The 17,812-nt window shown below is 46.4% G+C and overlaps 1 protein-coding gene across 1 annotated transcript in view; it reads left to right on the forward strand.

Annotated features, from left to right (window-relative positions):
- auts2a (activator of transcription and developmental regulator AUTS2 a) overlaps positions 1-17,812 on the forward strand; it is a 275,046-nt gene that overhangs the window by 244,359 nt on the left and 12,875 nt on the right. The window contains exon 5 of the mRNA XM_070843885.1: positions 670-718. Within this exon, the coding sequence (XP_070699986.1) occupies positions 670-718 (49 nt within the window). The remainder of the gene's footprint in view (positions 1-669; positions 719-17,812) is intronic.

Consider the following 17,812-nt stretch of genomic DNA (forward strand, 5'->3'; position numbering starts at 1 on the left):
ATGTGCAGCTTAACGGGTGTTGTCCTGTTTCTTTGCTGTCCTCACAACCTCCACTGGCTTTGGAACATAAAAACCATTCAGTGAAATGTCGTGGTTGAAATGTATTAAATCCATGACTTCATATTTTCAGCTATACAAGCCTTTTATTTTATAATTCAGGTTTAAATCCCATCGCCGCACATTTTATTCTGACACAGCCGTGCTGAGGGAAGTGATGGAGGTGGTCTGTCACGGAGCAACAGTGCCATCAAGTGGTGTGAATATGAAGAGCCACTTGTTTTCTGTCAGTCTGGTATGCAATACTGGTGTTGCTCAGGATTCTCAGGTTACCCAAATTAAAATGGACATAATTTGGACATGACAGGATGCGGACACTTGACTTTAATTGGTTTCAATTTGATCTTGACCCTTGCTAACGCTGAGAGCATAGATCAGACCTGTATTAAAATGAAACACATCTTACCGGGGTCAATGTAGGATTAAGGTTTACTTTAAAATGACAGTTTGGTGATTTACCACAAGCCAATTGTGTCCTCTCAGTCGGCACCCATTGTTCTGAATTGTCCACAGAAATACCGTCTTGGAGTGGGTTTGGACATGTTGGTGAAAAATATTACATTCAGGTTTTACTCTGTGATGTTTTCCTCATTCCATTCTCCTCTTTTCCAGGTCTCCGATGCCAACTCAGAGAAATTTTTCAGCACAGCGGCAGTTAAAGGTACAGACATTTTTTTTCCTAATGTGCTGAAATGCTGACAATATGCTGGTGCTGGTGGCATGTCGTTGCCCTGGTCTGATTACCATATTGAAATTGTCCCAGTGCAGCGATTGTCAAATGTATGTATAGTCATTTATGATAGTGCAACAGTTATACTGCATCACATCCATAAAGCTGATCCAGATGTGCAGTTCTGGTGACCCTTTGTTGCAAATGTGCTGAGATACACCAGGACTTGTCCTGCAGCCAGAGGAAGAGGCTGCACCAGTGCTGCAGGGAATGAAGTAAGGGCGGGAGAGGCATGTGTTTATGGCCTCAGTGTGCCAACACCACATGTGACCTCATTATCAAGTCACTAATTTGCTGTTAAAAGCAGCCCCATTTTCTCTGGCTCAGGGATAATGGAGGTGACCTGCATGAATGGACATTCCTCTGTAATGGGGGGGAGTTACCACACAGGGCTGGAGGGAGGATCCGAGACGAGGGTTGTGACCCCTTCAGGGCTGTGGCAGAAACGGGGCCGATTGCTGATGATAGGGCCTTGTGCAGCCCCCCCCCTCCCTTCCTTGTAGCCCCGCACTTTCCACTGCGCAGACCTCCAAACACATTTCCCACATTCTGGCCTTTGATTCCCTCCAGGGCTTGATTTGTGGCGTCCATTGGGGTGGCTCAATGGCCATGCTTGACGGGGAGGTTTCCTTTTGAACGTGCTTCTCTCTGGACTGATTTGGTTCCCTTGAAAGGATTAAGGCACCCTTTGTGCGGCCTAAATCAACAGAGGGCCCCCTCTCTCCTCCTCTATGAAAGGACCTGACTGAGGAAACAGTACACAAAATACCTTTCTCTCTGCTGCATGATAGTCCACTCTCTTGGCCCCTATTCCCATTTAAATATCTTCTCTTTTCTTCTCTTTTACCATCTCCTTCCCCTCCTCCTCTCCTGCCATATGCTAATGCCTGCTGCTATTGCAAAAAGGGGAGTAAAAGAATCCAGGTGCAGGGAGAGCTAGGACCACTGGTATTTTTATGGAGGGCGGTGTTGAGATTAAAAGAGTCAGGTGTTTTTTTGTCGGAGGGGATTACCGTTACTCTAATGCAACCAAACGCTGGTAAAAGCAACAGAATGGCGAGAGAGGCTCGTTTGTGGGAAGGTGGGTGCCAATATTTGCCAAAAGGCAGGTGCAAAGAGACATTTGCTTGACTAACTTTACTGTGTGCTTCCCTGTTGGTTCACATAAAATGCTTATTGGGCTTTATGGTTCAGCATATGGCTGAGAGAGCCTGGCAGCTCCCAAACAAAGTGACTGATAGTTTTAACATATGAGTTCTGAAATGAGGGAATAGTTATGGCCATTGTCCAGAGAAGGGAAATTATTAACTCTGATGCTACACAGCAACATGCTCATTAGTCAGTCATTAGTTTGCAAGTGTAGAATATTTACACGGAGGTGAATACATGTGGTGAAAGGTATAAATCCACCAAAATAATAAATGAATAAATCAGGCTTTATTTACACATGGTTCCAGACGAGTTTGACATTTTTATGGCAGAATTAAACTTGTGAGATGAGCCTAAAGCTTACCCCAGACTGTGTCCCTTTCCTATTGATAATGTTGCGACTAATTGGAGCAACGACTAAGAATATACCTTAAACCAACAGAGCGTGGAGCGGGCCATTGTAATTCAGCTGCTGATGTGCAGCTTTGGTAATGACTGACTGCTGGCTTTTTTCTCTGCAGCAAGACTGGAAATCAGCCCAGGGCAACCCCAGGTCTCTTTGAAGACTTAGTGCTGGTCCCTCATCTTTTAATCTCACAGCCTTCTCACCTACTTAATAATTACAGTGTATTTTTCATGCTCCCTCAAAAGCCACAGTGTTTTTTTTCCTCTTTCTGCCTGAGGCCTACACTGCATTTTAAAAGAAAATCCAACTGATGAGAATGTGGCTTTTGTGTTTTGAGACGTTGATTTGTTTTCTTCCCCTCTGTGTCAGCGTCACCTCGGGGCCGTCGGTGTCAGCCGTCTAACGCGGGGCTTAAAGTCACCGTCGCTCTCTTCTCGCCTCGCTGTTTTCTTCCCTCCTTCCTGCTCACTCTGGGTTCAGTTTGCCCAGGAATGGATTTCATTAGCTAAGAGTCATTAAATGTTAGCTTTAATTGCTGCGGTGTGCCCGAAGGTGTCAGCTAGCTAACCTGATTCATTTGCTCTGCAGGAGACTAAGCACATGTCAAAAAGATGTGTTGCAGTCTATTGTCCACCAGTGAAATAAACTGCTTTCTAAAGTGTAAGCTTCTTCCAGGGTACCGTGGGTGGAAATCGGTAACCAAGCCTTATTAAGGCTGTGACTGCTGTCCAGGGAGTGCACTGAAGTGCTGGGCTCCACAGATACTGATGATGACAAACCAGCACAGTGTGTCACCACAAAGGCCTGCAGACAGATCTATCAAATGATTAAAGCTGTGTCCCTGGGCAGTAATATCTTGTCACTTGGTTACATTCCCATCCTTTTTGATATTGTCAGTCCACAGCTAAGTCATTGGAGAGCAGAGACTAAGCTCACTGTGCATTGTTTGTTGAGCGTACCCCCAGCAGCAAGATTAAGATAATACTGCATGACATTTAAAAAGCTCTGCAGTGCCATTTATCAAGAGCGCGCTTGAACATTTTCTCATCAGTGAACTGTTGAGTCTGGTGTGTGCCTCTATAGATGGAGCCTAGAACGACGGACAATGGAAAAAAACGAGAATAATCAGTGTTACAGTCAGTGAGGTTACAGTTTTAAAGCACCTCACATGATTTACATGCATACATAGCATCCAAGTCACATTTAAACCATGGTCACAATTCAAATGACGTTTCTGTTTAAGGGTGTCGTGAATGACACTGAGTTCATTTGGTCGATCTGTTGGAGAAGTAAGTCCCTCGTGAGACATCTCCAGCAGCTGTGTCTACAATGTGAGACAGAGTTCAGTGCGGGGGTGAATTGAAGTGCACAGTGTAGTGATTCTCAGTACCCCCCACCCCCCCCACCCCCCCCTCAGCACAACACTGATTTCACCATGCTTTACTGGAGTTAATGTGAAAATGAAGCGGTGCTACAGCTAGACCTGGGGCTGACGCCAGCGTGAAGAGCGCCGCTGGTGAAGTGTGTCAGGCTTGAGTGCGTCTGTCACCAGGGGAGAGAATAATGTGCAATGTGGAAGGTGTAATTTGCAGCGCTGATGGCATTGTTTAAAAAAATAGTGGAAAGAGAAAAGCGGAGGTGAACTTCTGTGGCAGATATCAGAGCTGAAGAGCTCCCTAGATTGTCATAGAGAGCTCTGCTGGCAGCAAAATTGCCTGTGAGCATATTACTGCTGTGTGGGAGGGAGCCGAGGGCTTGTTTTTCTCTCTCTGCCTCATTCTCACTCTGTTGCCTGAGAGGTGGACTGCTGATAGAGCTGTGTGTACTTCCAGCCTGTGGGCCGCCACCTGCTGTAATCTCAAGTGATATAAAGAGCAACAATCAAGCCACAAATCACCCAGGCAGCTCCCTAACTCATTCAGTGGACTGGAAAGAGAAGGTTGGCCTTTCACAGCACCAGTGTTGGTTTACTGCCCCGGGCTCCCTGCACTGCCCTCGTGCTGACCTCTGCCGTCTGTGTGGGTTTGGGTGTCAAGAAATCAGGGCTGCCTGTGGAACTTGACCTGATGCACTGTGAAAAAATGGCCCGGCTACCACTGGCCCTTCGTGCGTTCTGAACGGCTGCAGTCAAGGACAGTCTCTTTTCCCCTGCCAGGGTTGGAAGGTCACAGAGAGGTCATCGGCCTTCTCCCACAGACAGAGCTACTGAAATAAAGCATTGATTTTATTTTTTATTTTTTACGCAATTTGTAAATTCGTTTTTTCTTTTCCAAAAGGTAGAAGCAGCACATACATAGACAACCAATACTATGATACCTATACAATGAAATAGTACCAAAGATTATGTCATGTGTGACATAACAATAATAAAAAGAATGATTACGAATAATAAAATAAAAAGAAAAGGCCAGCAGTGTTTTCTTCTGTTGCTTACCCCTCCCCAGCTAGCAGCATAATGTATCTCTAAGGGGTAAAGGAAGCTCAATATCCTGTGCTGAACAGAGGGAAACTCCCCCCGCGGCTATATTTCATTGTATTTCATGACCATGAAGGGGGCCGCTCCAGCCATGCCTCATCTGCTGACACAGCCAAACAAAGGTTAACAAATCAAGGGTAGCAGTGGTTGATTTACTGCCTCCCTGTTGCAAACAATGGCCCAGCCCCCATGTTTACACCTCACATTTACTGTGTCTGTCTGTCGGCTGAGAAATGCCCAACTGTAGTGCTTCAGAGGCACATTTAAATGCTTGTTTTGACCACATCTTATCTATAAGTCCTGCTGTGAGCTGCAAGGGACCGTTCTTCCAGATTTCCTAGTTTGGTTAAACTGTGTCTTACCTCGGTTGTATGAGCACTTTTAAGGTGCAAGATATTTTCTATCAGGCTTTTTGTCAAGACTGAGAGCACAACTGTGGAAACATTTGGAAAAAAAATGTTGTTCTGAATGCCATGAATCCAACATCTCTACGATTGAAACAAAGTATTGAAACAGTTGAATCAAAATCACTTAAATACTTAAAGGGATTCTGTGGCTGTGTCAGGTCTGATCAGACCACTATGCATCCACTCACTTGTAGCAGTCATAACATGTGCAATCAGGTCTAATTATGTAATTTATGGCAGAAAGCCCAGTCAGGCAAATACTGTATGTGAGGCCACGGGCCCAGTTGGTGCCCACTTGGTAGAAGTTTGTTGAATGAGGATCAGTTTTAAGGAGATGTTGTGAATGGGTCTGTTGGTGCACACACATACGGCAGTATGGGCCAGTCTCCTTCATCCCCCTCCAGCAACACAAAGAGGTCATTCAGAGTTTGTTCCCCAAGTCCCGAGGTTAGAGACTAAGTAAATCCATCCATCTTAATGCACTTATTTCAGCACCAAGAGAGCTGGAGGGAGACTGTGTAAACACTCCTATATCCGACATGCCATGCTAAACCCAAAGAGCCTGGAACCGATCAGCCCAAAATTAAAGGTCTACATCTCAAACACAAACATTTAAATGGGCTGCACTCCAGAGATCAAAGTGAAAGGCCTTAGTTTTCCTGCTGGCCCCCTTGTGTCTGCTGCACTGAGATATGTGGAGGTTTAGCAAGCAGTCAGGGTTGAACGGTGAGCAACTGTATACTGTACAAGTCTGTTTCTTTGAGGTAATGCTCTGTGGCATATTGTTTGTTATTCTAGGCTAAGTACAGGCATTTATGTAAGCGTGCTCAGTTCATTCAGAAATCTGGTTTGGTTACAAAGACAACACTGAGGATTATAATGAGGAAGACACAAGATTTCTTTGTGTCTGCTGATTTAAAAAATCTCAGCTCCTGCTAGATTTTTATTTTTATTTTCAAATGTGGTGAGAATGCCGTAGTTCCTGTAGGTGAACAGTTCTGATAAATACATAATCCATGGCGTTTTACTGTCACCATGTCATTGGCATACGCTGACGATGGAAATGTTGCCGAGTGGTAATAGTTGATGCGCGAGTGGAGGTGTTGAAAGCACTGGCCTCCTCTTCCCAGGAGAGGCTCTCCCCCCATCACCATCACCAGCATCCACTGATCCAATGTGACATCAGCCACTCTCCTGCCAACTGTGCACCATTAACAGGGTCAAAGCACCACACAGACACACACACACACACACACACACACACACACACCACTTATCAAGACCCAGCCATTCCCAGTGCACTGTTGGTGTGTTCAGGCCAATTATGCCAGTGTCAGTCTTTGGTCCCTGCAGCAGAGGTGACATTGCCAAAGAGGTAGAGAGAGCAGACCGCCTTAATGAGGCCTCATGGTGGCTTAGAGGTGTATGTGCATATGAGTGTGTGAGTGCAGGGGTGCATGCATAACAGCAGGAGCGCTGGTCTGGAATGATCCATCCCTCTATCTTGATCTACCACATGTGTCTGACTGTCTTTTGCCTTCTCAAGGTCCTCCCCCCTCCAGCCACCTCCATCCTGCCGCCCCTCCAAATCTCAGTGTATTCAAGCAACCACTGCTGCCTCGTGATGTCCTTCTGCCAAACAGACTTGAGGCCTGTGTCTTAGAAACGCAGCATTGCAGACACATGCTAAACACAGAGATGGAGTTAACACAGAGGATAAGATGTTCCTGTTTACTATGATTCACCTATGCAGTGTTGGTGGAGCAGGATTCGGTCAGTCTTTGCAAAAAAAGAATGAATGAATGGCGATCCCAAGGTTTACACAATCATCCATTTTGGATGATGTGGTAATGGAGGGTTTACTGGATGAAGCACTGCCAGAGGGCCACCCATACTAAAACTGTTCTACCATTAAGCATTAAAAGCATTTGTTGGATTGTGCACAGCGTCGCCACCTTGTTCAACGGTTTCTTCTTCCATCAAATAAATGACCACCGCTGCAATCTCAATAATCCTGAGCTGTAACTGTAGGAATCCTGTATGTAGAAGTTTAGAGTCAGGCTTTATGGTTCAGCGCCGTATGCTGCTGTCTTACTGCAGGTCTTTTTGTTTCCCTGTCCACTCCTACAGTGCCAGAGGAGGGTCAGCGCTGTGGAAGTGTAAACACAGCCTTTAAGAGACACAAAAAGCTGAAAGAGACAGAGCATGGGGACTCTGATCAGGATTGATGAAAGCAAGGCTTTAATTGTTCCCACAAGAAAAGAGGTTATCTTTTTTTCTCCTTCTCACCCTCTCTGATTCTCATAAATATGCAGGGAAGAAATAAAGCCCAGATGAGCCGCGGGGCAGATTAGAGAGGACTACAGATCAGGATCCTGGTTTGTTAGCAGCAGTCCACAGATCCCTTGCATGTGTTTCTGCTCTACACACACACACTGCCTGGCTTTCATATGCCTCAGCCCATCTTTCCAAAGGCTGCAGACTGCACAGGGTCAGGTACTGGGGGTGCTGAGCAGTTGTAACAGGTTCTGTTAGACCTTCAGTGCAACATTGCCCCCTGGTGTTGGGTGTGATCTCTAGATAGATGGTACCTTCTGAGCAGAGTGAGAGGAGAGGTCATGGTTAAGTTGTGGTGGGTGATGTGTGTCTTGGAAAGGACATTTCAAAGCATGTGCGTTTGATATAAACAAAGTGAAACAAACTGCACAATGTTCCATTTTATCACCATTCTTGGGTTCATCTTATCTGGCTTTTGGCCACTGTTCTTAGAAGCCTGCCCAAACTCATCAGTGTCCATTGGACTGTCACCATCTGTTAGAGATTAAGCTGCTCCTGGAGGGGGCTATTTGATTTTGGGGTTCCAGCATCCCCTCTTAATTCCTTGTGTCAGGTTTTATTGTAAACACTGTTGTACAAAAACCAAAATCCCAGAAGGGATTGCATTTTCGGGCCTTTCAAGCCAAGAGCAAACGGGCCGTTGCGCCAGTGTGTGCTACATGTCTGGTTTAGCTCTTAGCGTGTTGAGACGGGGGCTCTTCTGGGCCTTTTTAGAGGCAAAGCTGGAAAGCTGTGTTAGGAAGCTTTTTACCTAAACCCCACGCTCAGTGTAGTGCGGTGTTGTGATGTATGAATCCCCTGGCTATGCCTGACACTAGCGAGCCTGTCTGAGCCCACGTCTTCGTGGAGTAAGAGGCCGCGGACAGAGGCGGCATTGTTCCTCTAAAGTAACCCAAGCTCAGGGCAGCCGCTGCCCAAAGGGGGATATCAAGTTGTTCTCTCCCCACCGACACCACAATCCTAGCTTAAGCTCTGAGGCTTGACAAGGGAGCAGAGAGGCAGCTGACTGTTTGGACGACGGTGCAGTTCAAATAAACAGCTCAAATCCCAACCAGCCTCCCCTACACTCACCCTCCCTCGCCAAGTACTGCAGTCCCACAGCCATAGCTCATCACAGAGAAGCTTGCCAACAGCTCTCAGCTAATTTGTGGTGTTATTTTGAAAGCATGTTGATGTGGCTGCGTTGAGGTTTCCTGAGAGAGAGGGCTGTGAGCAGAGAGAAGAGGGTGAGAACTTAGGCCTGGTTACATCTCCCTGCTTCCCTCTCATGAGCAATGGGTAGGTTTACCGCCACATCAGCAGACCACACAGCATTTCCAGGCTAGAGGGAAGGCGAGATGAAAGTGGAGTAGAGAGGAGACAAGAGACGGCCATTAACAGCTTTGTTTCTGCCCCGGAGTGTCCCGCTAATCCGACTGCAGTGAAACCTGAGCAAGGGGGTAATGAGACGGCACTTGACACGCTCGCACACACACGCACATAGACACATCAGCTGCTTCTGTAATGCCAGTGAAGATTTAAAAAGAGAAAAGGCTACATGCAAATTGATACTTCACCAGATTTACAGTCATTTGATCTATGCATTCAAGATATTACCCCTCTGGAATTAGTTTTTCTTATATGGTTTTAACACTCAGCACAGGCTGTATTGAATCTGATCCCTGCGAGCCGCCTCTATGTGCGGTGTGTATGTGTGTAAAACCAGTTGGCCCCATTTGAAAGAGAGTGAAAGAGGCCCAGACTGATGACTCTCTGGGGAGAGATTTCTCTTTCCAGCTCTCCATGCCTCTCTCCCCGGTGAAATCATGGTGGTGTCAGTGTGTCAGCGAGCTGTCACTCTCCTTATTGCTGCAAGCCAGTTACTCTCATGCTCTGCCTCCTGGCTAGAGAGAGAGAGAGAGAGGAAGGAAGGGGGAGTGGAAGAAATAGGAGCGAGAGACAAAGACTGAGAGCTTTGTCTACTTGACACGGCGGATGAGCAGAGCATCAACACCCCTTGGTGCAATTGGAGAGTCTCAAAAGAAGGAGAAAGCCAAGGCTGTCTATCACCTCAGAGGAGCCAGCTGTACAATTAGCAGATACCCCCCGTGGGTTGGTTTGGTATAGTCCACTGGGCTTAGCTGACAGGCTGACAGGGCCTCATGGAGGACAGGCCAACACTGAACAGATCCAGGCAGCAAACATAGAGCTGCAGTACATGCGCCTCAACCAGGGTGGCATTGGACCTGTTGACTGGTAGAGTTTGTGTGTGTGTGTGAGAGAGAGAGAGAGAATGAGAAAGTAGAAGGTGTTTATGAGCGGGTGTGGGCTTTTATGAGCATGTGACTGTAATTGAGATTTAAGTATGTCCGTTTGAAGTTTGGTGCCTCAACAGACGATTGTCTATTGTTCCTGTTAGCTGCCACCATGACTGACAAGAAACACATGTTGCAGTGCCACTCGGTGTGTTGTGAAATGCTTGTGTGGTGCTGACATGCAGCAGGAAGTTTTGAGTATTCTGAGATTCATGTTGTTGTTTTCAGTCTCGTTTATTGTTGCTCTGGTTTAGTGATTTGATACGTTGGTTTAATTTAGATTCTTGTTTAATTCACTATTATATATTTACTATATATTTTCTCTTACTATTCAAACAACCTTGCCCCTGGCGCTGGTGATGTGGCATTTTTCGCTCTAATCTTGACTAAACTGACAGCGTTCCAGTGCGTTATTGGTAAAGTGTGCACACTGTTATGAGGTTGAACTGGCAAAGGGGTGACAGAAGTTTCATGGCTGGCTGAGCAAGTGAGATGCTAGCTGACATGTAGGGCACTTTGAGCCCTCCAGCTGCCCCTGCTCTCTGTGTGTCTCTCTAGGGAACAACACACACAAAGAATGGCCACCTACCATTTCTCACTCCTCACTAGTAGAGATATCAGGCCCTGTGAGAAGTCCCATCAGCTGTCTTACGCACATGTGACATGTTTGAGGTCAAGTGGTCTGACTCACTCCATAGCAGCCTTGTCTCTCGGTGTAGTTTTACTCCGCTGTGACGGTGTGCGCTGACCAATCGCTGTGGACTGGATGGATCCTCATTACACATTGTCCTTATTTCAAAGCCTCAGTGAGCCTGAGCATGACAGCCAAACCTGCAGAGGATCTGTCAGCCATGGGCAACTACTGTCCCCTTGAGGGCTGCCCTGCACAGGCCCCTTGGCTGGCTTTCAGTCCACCCCTTCTGGTGGTCACCTGTGCCAGCCTGCCCGTCATCGAGTCCCTGACCCAGCTCTTCTCCCGTTACGTTCCCTCCAGCCTGACCTCACACCCTCAGGGATATATAAAGATTTGTTCTGTGAAGGGGAGCTGGAAATTGGACACGCTGCAGCCACTGATCTCACCAATACATCCTCCTGTGCAGTAAAGATGGTGATTTCAGAGGGTGGTGTTTGGGGGGGGGGGGGGGGGGGGTCCAAACATTTAGGCCTGAAGAGCTGTCTAAGGCAGCAGATTTTCTACATGCTGGTGGGGTGAGAAGTGAGCAGTAAGAGCGAGACACAGAACCAGTTAAGAGCCATCATAGGAGCAGCTGTAATCAGAGCTTCTGTGGGTGGAAGAGTGTTGCTGCTGCAGCTCTCTGTTAGTAAATGGCTTCATTATGACTCGAGAGAGGGGAGACCGTGCACAGTGGCCCTACCAGACAGAGAATGAATGGAGCACAGATGGATGCTAGTAAAGGTAGGACACGGGACAGAATAAGCCTCTGTCCCTTCTTGCTCTTTTATGTCACTTGTGTACTTCCATCTCCCTCCTCCGCTTCTCTCTTGCACTCTCTCATACTGTAAACATGTGTAAGTGCTTGTTTTCTGTGGTATGGCAGCCAATCCTCTTTGGCCTTGCATCTGTCAGAAGAGCTCAGAACATTCAGCGCCTTGCTAAGCCCAATTACCCTAGATTGCTACCATTTCACAGAGGATCACGCTCACAGACAGTCTATCTTGAAAGAGGAGTCGGGGGTTTATGTCTCGGTTAACCGTGCACACCATGCACCATGACATCACTGCATATGCACACTATTTATATTTACATACACACTTGCTTTGACTTCACAACTTGTAATACAAAATTCATAAACTAAATGAGACAGGCATGAAATATAGATGTTAAAGGGGGAGGCTTAACAACTCTCCCCCGCCTGCATTTGGCCTGTTGCTCATTCACTGCTTGTTAAAGCAGCAGTTTGTGTTACTGTGAGGGGATATCAGCACACTGTGGTTTCTCACTGAAAGATTACATGTCATGCTCTTGCAGCCAGAATAGTCGGCCTGCACACCTAACCCCCCTATTTCTGTTTAGCTTCCCACTCCCCTTCCCTAGCCACCCCTGGGAGTCTAGCACTAATAAAACAGCTCCAGTCCAAGACCCTCCACACGGCGGGACGTCCAGGCTGTGTAATCTAACACCACTCTCTGCTCCAGCTTCAGAGAGCTGCTGACATGATGGAGAGTCTGGGAGGGCCAGCAGGGGAGCGTCCATCATTGTCAGGCCCCAGTGCCCTGAGCTCCCATCTGGGGCATGTCCAACACGCATGTTTGTGAGCTGTGAACTCATTGCTGTGAGGTGCTCCAACACTCTGGAGACACGAGGGGGTATCACAGAGTGTGGTGTTACTGCTCCTCAAGCAGCTAATGCTGTTAAAGTCTTCAGAGCTGAAGAAGCGAGGGATAAGGAGCTAATCGACTGGAGATTCTCTGGAGGCTTTGGCTATGAGATCAGGGAGGAAGCTTCCCCAGTTAAGCTTACTGACAGAGGGTTTCAGCTTCTCTGGGAACTGATACCACCAGACCAAAGTGTGAGTCTTTGGTCTTCTACTCATCAACACTACATTTGCAAACATTTGGCTAGCCTGTATCTTTTAGCATGGCAGGCAAAAAGGGAATTACCATTTAGTCAGCAAAACTTCCCACCGATAGTCATGTAAAGCCTCTGTAGACAACATGGACCGTCTCCACTGTGGGCACCAGAGAGGAGGTTTAGAACATCACTGATCTCATCTTCCAATCCCACAGGCATGGGAGTTGAGCTCAGATGTCATCTACCAATGTGAACTCCAGGGTATTCCACTGAGCTCCCACAGAAGGTGGAGCAACGCTAGAGAGGGAGAGACTCTTGAGTGTGTGAATATTGTTTTCCACAGGTAGCATTGGAAGGGAATGGCGGTTGTACTGGGCTGCATTACAAAGTGCAGCTGTCCCCAACAAGTTGCTCTAAAGACACAGACACATGAAGGAAAAGAAAGGCAACATGTTATGTATTGGCTAGATGGATCTCTGAGACTGGAGCTTTTATGAACATGTGCGAGTGAGGACATGAGTGAGCGCGAGCTCCGACTGTTTATTGTTCTCCTCTGTGTGGGAGGGAGATCTGTTAAAGATGTCTGCCATTAATGCGACTGCAGGCTTCATTAAGAACAAATAAACAGAGCCTGGTCCCTCACCAAGGAGCTCTTTAGGGAACATATGCTGTCTAAACCACTCCTGAGGTCAGACCACTGTCAACACTTGCTGCTCAATTACAACTCTAATTTTGTTGTCAAACAAAATATGGAGATAGAAGAGGAGTGAGTTTGCGGTGTTTTCCTTTTTTATGGGGTTTTTTTTCAGGCCCTAAATGGTTTCCAGACTAAGGCCTGAGGCAAACTTGTCTTTTAAAACATTCTGCATAACTGGGGGCTGTGAATATTTTTGAGGGAGATTTTATTTAGCCAGCTTCTGAAAGCCCAGCCCAGCACAGTGGGAGATCCTGATTGTAATGAATATTTACTGAGACATACCAGTGCATGATGGAATTTTCAATGAGGACCACGAATCCTCATCCAGCACAGTGTGCACTTTAATTGATTCAACTTGAGCAAACAGCCTGCTTCCCTCTGTTTATTTTTCTGTTTTCTGAGGAGGAGCAGGATGATGATGTGTGCGGAGGAAAGAAGACAAAGTGAAGGGCAGAAAAATGCTGCAAGTCCAGCTTCACCAGCCCACAGTTTTCTAGAGAATGTCTCCAGACCAAATGAATGTGTTTGTTATGGCTCACAGGCATCATGGCACAGTTTTAAGCCAGTGCATTGTCTCGGCATGTGTAGTAAAACTGTTGTTTCTGGAAGAGCGATGTGATCTGTGAGAGGTTTGGTCATGATTCTGCTTACTGCTGCACAACAGGGAGCAGGATAGAGAATACCAGACGGAGACAGAGAGAAAGAGTTGCAGGGGCGACAGTGAGTAAGTGGAACTTCGAAGGTGTCTGTCAGCTGTGACAGACAGCTCTGGGTTTTAGAGTTGTCAGCGCTTCTCCTTACAAAGGCTTTTTCTATAAGTCCAGGCTGTAGATATAGTGCTAAGTGCTTCAAGGCTACATTTTCTATCCACATTCACACCAAGCTAAATTCTGTCCAGGTGCAGCTTCTGGACTGCCAGTCAAAACAGCAAATTACTTAATGGCAAAATGACTTAATAGATTTGTAAAACCAATGATTGGCAAATAATGATGTTCATTAATACAGTAATTAGAGAATGTATTGCAGTACATTTCAGAGCTTTCCATAAGCAGCGGCTGCCAGCCAAACAGCCGATTACTCATTTAAATCCAGCCAGCTACCTTATTACATTCACTTTTCATTCTAATAACATGGTTCAGATGAACAAGTTGTGATTCCCTAAGTGTGTACATTTGTGTGTGGTCTCTGTTTCACAACAACGTGAGCATGATGACAGAGAAACATACAGCCGGTCTGTCTGTGTCAGTTCCCCCCCCCCACATGCTCTATATGATGTGTGCACGTTCTCCACTGACAGTTTGTGTCCTGCTGAGTGGAGAGTGGGGAGTCGCCTACAGTGTTTCATAAATATTAGCACAATAATTGATGACAAAACACATTAAGAACTGCATGATTGCGTAGACAGAGGACATCCTCATTAGGTGGGCTACTTTGAAAACCACCAGAGGCTGCAACTTCACGACTGCACAGTGAGCCGTAAAGACTCCACTGAAAGTGCTGCGTTTTCCACATAGGCCGTACAGACATTTATGGGCTTAACACATGAATATATGAATGAATGAATGAATGAATGAATGCAGTATCTAAGCCTTTTCCCCACTGGCAGTGGTGGTCACTGAGCCCATCACTACGGTCCAGTAAAAAGTACTTTAGATGAATTTTGCACAGACATTCATGGTTCAAAGCGTCTGAGGACCACTGGACTACTTTGGTATCCTGTGACTGTCTCCCTCCCCACCAGCTGATTGCAGCAACAGCTAAGTGTTGCAGCATGACACTGGTGCAGGACAGAACTGCTGTCAGGACCCAGAACGTTACCTGCCATTACATCATCTAGTGCCCCTCAGTTCATAATACAGAGCAGGCTGCCCTCCCTCCAGACCTGCCCCTCCCTCCCTGTTAGCACCTGTTTCTTAGATGTAACCTGGCATTACAATTGTCAATATGGACAAAAACTGTCATTTTAAGTAGTCATGTATGGTTGTTCCCCTTTGAAAATACCTTTAAAAGGTAGTGAGACACTGATCCTGTAACACAATGGTTAATAAGTCATTTACTGGAGTACAGTTTTGATGTACTTCTTTTTTCCATTGTATGACATTTTTATACTTCATTTGATTATCCAGCAGCTGTGGTTACTAGGTTCTTTGCAGATAAGTGCCCTACAAATCATTATCAATGCCTTAACAAATGACATTGTTCTATATTTACCTACCTAATAGTTTAGGACACGGTTAAAATGCTGTTTACACATTAATGCATCAAAAACACTAAAAGTCCATTTATATAATACCCACATTTTACAGAGGATACTTACAGTATATTCTTGCATAATATTCTGATTTCAAGAAATGTACTTAAATGGTAGTAGTTGTACACAGGTAAAGGATCTGAAAACTTCTCGGTGCTGTATTCTGGTGGTTTGCCTGTGAGCCGGCCAGACAGCGGCCTCGTCTCTGAAGCACCAGCGCTAGTGCTTCAGGCTCTGCGTTTCACCTCAGCTGTCAGTCTCATGGTGTCTGCTATGCGTTAGGTTGTTGGTTTTGTGTGATTGGAGCTATGTGACCCCTGCCTGGATGAAATCCCATAAATGAATGTGAGGGTTTAGAATGCAACAAGGCGCTATTTTGAGGAGGGTGGGATGGACAGGATGACGGTAGGGGACGGAGGCTTGGGATGTCACGGAGGTCTCAGCAGTCAGCAATTTGTCAGGATGTCTTCAGACCTTGGTGTAGGCTGTCATATCCACCCACACTCACATGATAGAGAGAGCGGGATTAGCGAAGTAGTTCTGACCCGAGATGGGCGCTAATGTATTTTTCAAAAGGACAGGTGGCTGGCTTGCTAGTCGCTCTTTAAAAAGATGATGTTGTTGGCACTTGTTTGTAAATCATTTATATGGGCCAGGCTGTATCCAGGGATGACATTGAAACGTAATATGCTAAATTAATCCCCTTATGTAGTGCAATAATGACCTAGCACCATATTAAACTTCTTAATGCTCTGCATCTCACTTTGCCAGGCCTCCTGTCACTCCCTCTGTGGACCATGGCACAGCACAAAGATTGGTTTAAAGATTTGAGCTATTTGTCTCTCATTTGTCTGCACCAATCCAAACACCTTGGTGATAAACCGTCGTTAACCAACCAACACACAAGCCTTTTGCTGCTGCACATTAAAAATGCTAACAGTAAATACAGCTGCCTGGTGCTAATGAGCTGTGGTCCACTGCAGGACAATAACAACAAAGGTGAAAAACCGAGCAGAAGAGGCCTGCGTACCGATTATCTGCTCTGTTATCTGCGGGACATGTTGAATATTTTGACTGGATGGGGTTTTTCATCTACATTCGTCATACTGTGTTACATTTTCTTGTTATCCTATCATATTCAGTCCAGCCAGATAGAGTTGTAGCCTATCTAATAATCTGAGTGCAGCTTTAACCATGTAGGGAGATACAAATCAGGGGTGGTGGTGTGCAGCTAATGCACTGTGAGTAGGATATGGCTCACCCTGGGATAATGAGTTATCCCCCTAAGCCTCTCGCTGGGTCCCCTGACATCCAGCCTTAATGAAAGGCTTTCCTGCATATACACACACCCAGCTGACCCTCACAAAGCCCCCCTGTACCACCTTCACCTCTTAAATCCGGCCTCTAGCGTTCGCCTCCCTGTCTGACCCACACACTCACAGGCCGCATTCTCCACCCAAATGCCCCACCGAGCAGCCCATACTAGTTAGAAACCAGAATACGGCTGAAACGTTGAGAAACAACAGCGCTCCATATTTTGAGTAGCCCAAGCGGGAATTACACGTATTTGTTTCCAGGGATGAAGAAGACTGACAAATGAACCCTCGCGGGAGGGAAGCTGTATACTCCTCTTCTCTTCCTTCTCGCTCCACCCGGCCCCTGAGTCTTCATTATGACCAGAATAGACACCTTCTTTTTAGCGTGTTAGCACATTCTCAAAACAAGCCGTGGACCTCAGGGACTCAGAGGTGCACAGGGAGACTCGAGAATTGGGAATTTTTCCTCTCTCCGTCTGCTGCAGTGAAGTTGTTTGCCAGCAGCAGTCTCTCTTGACCGGTAATAGCATTTGTAAGTGGAGAAGATTGACATGGATAAGGAAGATGGATTTAAGGGCTGCCGACTTTCTTGTTCATTGATGCATGTGAGTGTTGAACAGGGAAGTGTTTTGTGTGCAGACTGCCAAAGAGGAGATGTAGTTTCTATGTAAGGGTTAGTTAGCTTTAAAAACTGATGCCTCTCTGAATTAAGAGGGGACTTTTCTTCTTTGTGCTTGTCGAAAGAGAACTCACAGAGACTATTAGAAAAAACACTTCAACCTGGCAAAGTGTGCCTTTTGTCTCCTGACAAGCTGGCAGATGTCCCAGTGAGCTCTCCCACACAGTGCAGGAGTCAATAGCTGGTATTGTAGATATTGATTGTGATTTTGATCTTTAACTACGATATCACATGCACCTGGGGTCGCTGATACCACACTTAGCATCTTAATGCTAATGGACGAAGGTTCTCAGGGAGCCCTCTTTGCTCAGCCTGCTCCCGGTGGGGTTGGTCAGGAGGGACTGTTGTGTCAGGGAGATGGAGGCCCGCTGTGACAGCCTGCAGCTCTACAGTGCAGTCTGCTCTCACAGCCCAGGGGATCTGGGGCCCATCTACACCTCTTTGGCAGGTGAAGGATTTAGCTGGATTTAGCCCCCCACA

The sequence above is a fragment of the Pempheris klunzingeri genome, chromosome 14, assembly GCF_042242105.1.
Source record: "Pempheris klunzingeri isolate RE-2024b chromosome 14, fPemKlu1.hap1, whole genome shotgun sequence".
In the NCBI taxonomy this organism is placed as follows: Eukaryota; Metazoa; Chordata; class Actinopteri; order Acropomatiformes; family Pempheridae; genus Pempheris; species Pempheris klunzingeri.